The sequence below is a fragment of the Astatotilapia calliptera genome, chromosome 2 (genome assembly GCF_900246225.1).
Source record: "Astatotilapia calliptera chromosome 2, fAstCal1.2, whole genome shotgun sequence".
Lineage (NCBI taxonomy): Eukaryota > Metazoa > Chordata > Actinopteri > Cichliformes > Cichlidae > Astatotilapia > Astatotilapia calliptera.
The window spans coordinates 28,657,076-28,663,311 of NC_039303.1; the positions used below are offsets into that span (position 1 = coordinate 28,657,076).

General features: G+C 38.2%; 1 protein-coding gene across 2 annotated transcripts; it reads right to left on the reverse strand.

Moving 5' to 3' along the window:
• Positions 1-2,120: 2,120 nt before the first annotated feature.
• On the reverse strand, positions 2,121-5,967 carry LOC113036330 (hepatocyte cell adhesion molecule-like). 2 transcript variants are annotated; one of them, XM_026192629.1, is made up of 6 exons: positions 5,816-5,967; positions 3,941-4,255; positions 3,522-3,779; positions 3,269-3,391; positions 3,027-3,140; positions 2,121-2,671 (listed from the first exon to the last, which is right to left on the reverse strand). In XM_026192629.1, the coding sequence occupies exons 1-6, from the start codon at positions 5,862-5,864 to the stop codon at positions 2,496-2,498; spliced, it is 1,035 nt and encodes a 344-aa protein (XP_026048414.1). In that variant the 5' UTR covers positions 5,865-5,967; the 3' UTR covers positions 2,121-2,495. The 2 variants fall into 2 exon arrangements, with proteins under 2 accessions (XP_026048414.1, XP_026048406.1); XM_026192621.1 differs by having other exon boundaries at positions 3,269-3,418.
• Between the last annotated feature and the right edge of the window lie 269 nt (positions 5,968-6,236).

The following is a 6,236-nucleotide window of genomic DNA, read 5'->3' on the forward strand; positions in this document are numbered from 1 at the left end:
TTAAAGTTATGAAGTAATTACTTTTTCAGATAGGAGTGGGTAAGTTTGGGTAACTTTCTTTTCCTCAAAAAAAAAATTAATAATTTAAAAAGAATGGTGGCCACCTTCTCGAGTTATCGCATTCATTAGAGTTTCAGATTACTGGAGATGTTACCTTTACCTAGAGGTCAAGGTCGCTTTCAGCAACAATACCTGATTGTGGCCACAAGATGGCAGTAATGAAAAAGATGGATGGATGCAAGGAACTAGACAGCATTATGGCACTATGGCAGCTGTGATATCTGACTTTTGCACCAGGGGGTGCTACAGCACCTGCAGCAATGTGAAGCAGACTCAACTTTTGACACTGGTCTAAAACTCATGCTTTCACTCTTTTCCTTCTCTGAAGCAAAACCTAAATTTATCATTATCATTTTTGTTAAAATATGTGCACTTTTTAAAACTAGACGTTTTACTGAATAATAAATATCTTTAAGCTACAACATCCAGTGAATCAGGAAGGGAAACTTCATGCACCCCCTTTTTGATAACAAGGCTGAAATGTATGCTTACTTTCCGGTGGGGAGTATTTTTGTGTTCATGTGTATGTTTGTGTGAGAGTTTATGAGTGGGTGTTTGGGAGTTTCCCACTAAGTGAACAGAAACAAAAGTAGGTCACATGGTAATGTTGGCCATGTCAAAAGCAGTTGTCACTTTTTCACACACACCCCCCCCCCCTCCCTTCAGATTGTTCTAAGTAAGCAAATACAATGCTTCACATTAATACATGTTTAAAACCTGTGAAGAATTCCGAGTCCCCACCATAACAAACAGGAGAGGGCTGATCCACTGCATCATGCCCTAAAAGAAGACAGGACAAGACCCTGAGGAGGAGTGTGTGTGAGGGGATTACTAGTTAGATGATATTCTTTTGTTGGTTGAAGATAGGAACAGTGACCCTACAGTGTCTCTTTTTCATTAGTAGTGTAAGTTGTATTATTGGTGGTGACACAGCAGGCCATGATGCCGTCACATGAAGCTAAACAGGTAAATAAAACTGAATTAATTTAATTGACTTTTTTTTTCCCAGTTATAATATTTAGCTGTTCTTTAGTGTTGTTAGCTGAACCCTAAATGTGTTTCAGACACAGACTTGCATGAAGCACCTTTGCATACCATGGACTAAGACAGATGGGTGCAACCAAATGCTTTTTTCTGTTTTTGGTTAACATTTACAAATTGTGGTCAGAGTCCTTCTGGTTGGGACTGATAACTCGAAATGGTGATGCTTGCTCTTTTTCTATTTGCAGATGAGGAAACCTTTTGTGAAGGCAGGGTGCACTATGAAGCTTTGGGGTGATCTGTGGCAATTTAAGTGATGGATAACACTTTATTTAGATAGCATATTTAGATTCTAGCTGTTAAACGATCAATCAAAAGTACTCACTGGAAAAAAGAATAAGGTTCTACTTTATAACACAGAAACAGGTTTGTGGTCCCACTAATGCAATAATTAGGATCAATAACCTGAGAAGGACAGCTAGTGGTGAATATATCACTAAAAGCTTTTGTTCAAGTGGACACATATCAGGGAGGCGGACTCCACACCCTAATACCCACAGCCATGTGTCAACTGCTATAAACCACCATCTTAATAGATCTTAATAGGTCTCTAAATGTCCCACAAGTTTTTCACACAGGGCTATGTAGGTTTGGGTTTTATCCTCCCATTTTCTGTTTATTTGTCTTATCATTGTCTTTTATTTAAATTTGTTTGATGATCTGATCTTTGTTGTTCCTGGGACTGTGCTCTTCTGGACACAGATCTCGGATGTTGTTCATGGAATCTCTGAGCTGCTTGCCCATTTTGGGAGTCACAGCCTCAAGTGTTTTGATTACCACTGGGACCACTGCTGGCCTAACCTTCCAAATCTTCTCTAGCTTCCCTCTCACCCCTAGGTATTTCTCAAGCTTCTTGTGTTCCTTCTTCCAGATGTTGCTATCACTTGGTATAGCCACATCTGTCACTACAGTCTTTCTCTTCTGCTTGTCCACCACTACACCACCACTCACTCTCAGGGTTATATCCCATTTATATTCTACAATTACACTGTTATAGTGTATCTGTGCAAAAACCAAAATATATGAAAAGCTTTATTTACAGTCATATTTTCATAAATGTTAAAATGCTTTCTCTTTATCATGTTTCCATTTACATGTTGGTCGAACCTTTACCAAGTGAAGAACTAGTCAAAGGCTTCCACAGAGTACAGATGCAGAAAACACTCAGTGTTTGTAATTAAATCAAGAGGTCATGTAACAATAGTTGTGTTAATGACCTGATATATTACAAAAGTGACAGTTAAATAGTCCAATACATTAAACCTTATAAGCTATGGTTTGTATTTTATACGGGGAATTTACATTAAATGAAGGACCTTTAGGCATCTTAACATCAGCTCCTCACTCCAGCTACTTTCAGTGGAGCTGTCTGTCCAAAAGCACTGAGCACTTCTTCACCTGACTTTATGGACGTTAGCATACACACAATCAGTTCCTGCTGGTTCAGGCCTCCGAGGTCGCTTTGCAGACTTTACTTGGCCGTACTCCACAGCAGCTTTTTTCTCAGCTTGGTTTGCCTGCCTTTTGACAAACTTGACATCAGCAAAGACTTCCTGGTCATCTTCTTCCTCTGCAAAGTAGCAAAAGGGATGGTTCAAATATAGTATTAAAATAAGTGAATGATTAAAGGAATACAAAGACAGTAGATAACATAAAATGAGTCACACAAAATATGACATGGGTTCTTTAGCGAGCTTTAGAGTTTATAGTTTGTGGATTTTGCTTTGTTTAGACAGAGCTGTTTCACAGGTTTTTGTGTTAATTGTAGCAGGATAGCAGTATCTGCATATTTAACTGATATATGACAGAGTTATCAATAAACTCTTGACAAGAAATCAAAAATGTATTTAAAAAGCTTACTATTCCGTATATCCTAAAAAACAAAAAAGCAATCTGAGCAAAATAAGTGATGAAATAAAGTGTACCCTTTTTTGTAGGTTTGCTGTTTTGCTTTTTCCTCAAAGCACATATGACTACTACACCAACAACCAAGAAAATTACCAGCGCTGAGAGAACACTACCGATCAGTGGCAAATTTCCTGTTTCAAAAATAAAAGGCACAAACAGATAGCAGGTTGAATCAGAAAACATGTTGGTTTTTTATCAAGACAGAGAATGAGCAAAGGAGAAAATTACATCAATGGATCTGAAGTTACTTTTTACTTACTAATGTACCATGGCTCATCACTGATGGTAGTTCCATAATCCTTACCCACAGAAGTCTGTTTTGGTGGAGTACACAGGGTGTTATTAGCTTTATACACCCACCGTGATATCTGTGTCCCATTGACTGAAGTACAGTTAATGAAAATAAAGCCTATGAGCAATAAAACACATAATTCATGCAAAGTTACTGTATTAATTAATTAATGAATTAGTAATTATCATATATATATCAGATTATTTATATTCTCACTCACCACAGGTCGATATTCTCTCCTCTTTGGAGACATTACTGACATTATTACTGACTGAGCAGACCAGATGTCCTGACACGTGCTGTTTCAGAGTGATGATGTTAGTCTCATTATTTCCAGAAAGGAGCTCAGCATCTGTCAGTGTGCGTCCATCCAGAGTCCAGCTGTACTGAGGACTGTCCCCTCCCTCAGAGGAGCAGGACACCCTCATCTCTCCCTGGGACAGACACTCAGAGAGCAGCACCACAGAGGACACAGGAGCTGAGAGAAACACACACACAGATCAGTTTTTTAAAATAGTATTTGGTCATTCTTTATAGTCTCTAATGAAAAACAGGGAACGCAAAAAACACATGTATTTTGTGAGATGTATTATATGGATTACCAAAAATCTATTAATGGCTTAATTTCCCAACATTTACCTTGAATGAACAACTGTAAAGTCCGCACGCCTGATGATCTTCCATCTGAGTCAAAGGTTTGAAGGGTATAATTACCACTGTCTGAGCTGCTCAGGTTATTGATCCTAAATGTTCCTCTACTGGGAAAAAGATCCACTCTTATAGAATTAGAAGTAACCTTGTTATTTCTTACATTTAATATTTTTAATGTATTTTTTAACAAATTGTATTTATTAATTTCTGAAGTGTTGTCCATCAGCTGGATTTTCACAGTTCCTCCCAAAGGTCCATAACACTGAGCTCCATCCCATCTGCCATCACAGTGAGTTTCCACACCTGCAAACAAAAAAGGATACACAGTTGGTTTGTTTGTTTTTAAGTTACAAATTTGAGTTTGGCAAAATCTGCAAATGTCTACCTAAACCAAAAATGACGGTTTTGTGCCCACTGTCTGTCACAGATGAACATTATACAGGTCTGTGAATCACAGTTAAGGTTCAGCTAGCAGCACTATTTTCCCTGTGCTGATGAACAGTTACAAACTAAAACTAGAAAATTACAAATTCAAATTATACAACTAGAAAAAGTTGCACTTCCTGCGAAAATGTAGTGTGAATGCCGTGTAGTGGAATCTGAAAACAGCAGAAGAAGGAGAGCTATCTGTTGAAAACAGGTATAGAAGCTGAACTCTGCTTTATTTGAAAGACTACACTGAAGAGTGTCAAGAAAGCAGATTACATGTAAGCAGGGAAGATGTGCAGCATCTGTCCCATGTAGTACTCGAACCCTTGCCACCAGATCTCACAGCAGCTGCGCACCCTACTGCGCCAAACCATTTCTTGTCCGAAACAAAGATATGATGAGAGGAAAAAAATATGCACTGTGCAGAAGAAGCTAAATTCTGCTGAAAAGAGGTGAAAATGCTGAATGTTCAGCAAAAAAGAGATAAGGAACCTGAAAATTGTGCTGAAAAGAGGTGAAAAGGCTGAAAATTGTGCTTATAAGAGCAGAAGAGGATGAAAATTGTGCTAAGAAGAGGTGAAAAAGCTTAAAATTGTACTGAAAAGAGGTGACTCAGCAGACTTTCTGCTGAAAAGAGGAAAAGAAGCTGAAGTTTGTGCTAAAAACAGCTCAAGAAGCTGGAATTTGTGCTGAAAAGTAGTGAAAAACTGAAACTTTTGCTAAAAAGAGGTGAAAAAGCTGAAATTTGTGTGGAAAAAAGTTTAAACAGTTGAAGTGTTAACTGAAGAAAATGTTGCCATAAGCAGGATTCGAACCCTGGCCTCCTGAGAACGGCTGCTCATCTCACCGAGCTAAAACATGGCTCAGCCCGGCAAGCAAAACTGGTGATCACACTGATAATGTGGTTCCTGTCAGCAAAATGGGCTGATTTCTTGACACTCTTCAGTATAGTCTTTCAAATAAAGCAGAGTTCAGCTTCTACACCTTTTTTCAACAGATGGCTCTCCTTCTTCTGCTGTTTTCAGATTCCACTACACGGCATTCACACTGCATTTTCGCATGATTTAGCTGCTGTAGCTTTAGGGTTTTGTTGATGAAACATGTTGCCTTATTGTTATACTATCATAGTCTTACTTCATTTTTATTGCTATAGCCTATATGGCCTGTTAATGAAGGTATAGCCTTCGTTAACAGGGCACTCAAATGAGTATGTTTTGTCACAAATATCAATAGTATTGATACCAGCATTGTTATTGGTATTGGATCGATAGTACGACAGGATCTATAGTTTGTGTTCAACATATGTTGAACAAAATATCTTTAGCTAAATATAGCTCTTTCTTCTCTCTCTCTTCTTTTTAATCATGGCAGGAAACATATTATTGATTATGAAATTAATAAGTAGAGACGACATGACAAAAATAAGTTACTCACCATGAGAGACTCCAAGCAACACCAGCAACAGTCCAACTGCAGCTTCCATGTCTGTTCAGCCTGTGTTGATCAAGTCAGCAGCTTTTCCATCAAAAACAAAGGTGGGTGTGGTGCTCTGAACGGACTCCAAATTGTTAGTAAGCAGCCTCAGAGGCGAGTGAAAACGTTGGCGTCCGGTTTTGAAGTTGTACTTGTATATTCATGCACTGAGGGGATAAAAGGAAGTGGTGTCGGTTTTCCTTCCTCTTTTAGCTTTCAAGAAAAAAGATTCATGTGTGATGGATTGCGAGGAAGGGAGGGGAAGCATTTATTATTTATTACTAAGTGATGTTTTGAGCATGCCTAAAATATAAATTGGCCCATAAAAAATAATCTATTCATCTATAAACACTGTAAAAAAAAAAAACATGTCTAACCCGTG

Bases quoted from the DNA above. Each gene is read 5' to 3' on its own strand.
- LOC113036330 (XM_026192621.1), bottom strand. From the start codon at position 5,864: ATGGAAGCTGCAGTTGGACTGTTGCTGGTGTTGCTTGGAGTCTCTCAT. The intron at 3,780-3,940 runs GTAAATGTTGGG...TGTTTCTCTCAG, and splicing joins TTTACAGTTGTTCATTCAAG to CTCCTGTGTCCTCTGTGGTG. The intron at 2,672-3,026 runs GTACACTTTATT...GCTACTTTGCAG, and splicing joins CAGCAAACCTACAAAAAAGG to AGGAAGAAGATGACCAGGAA.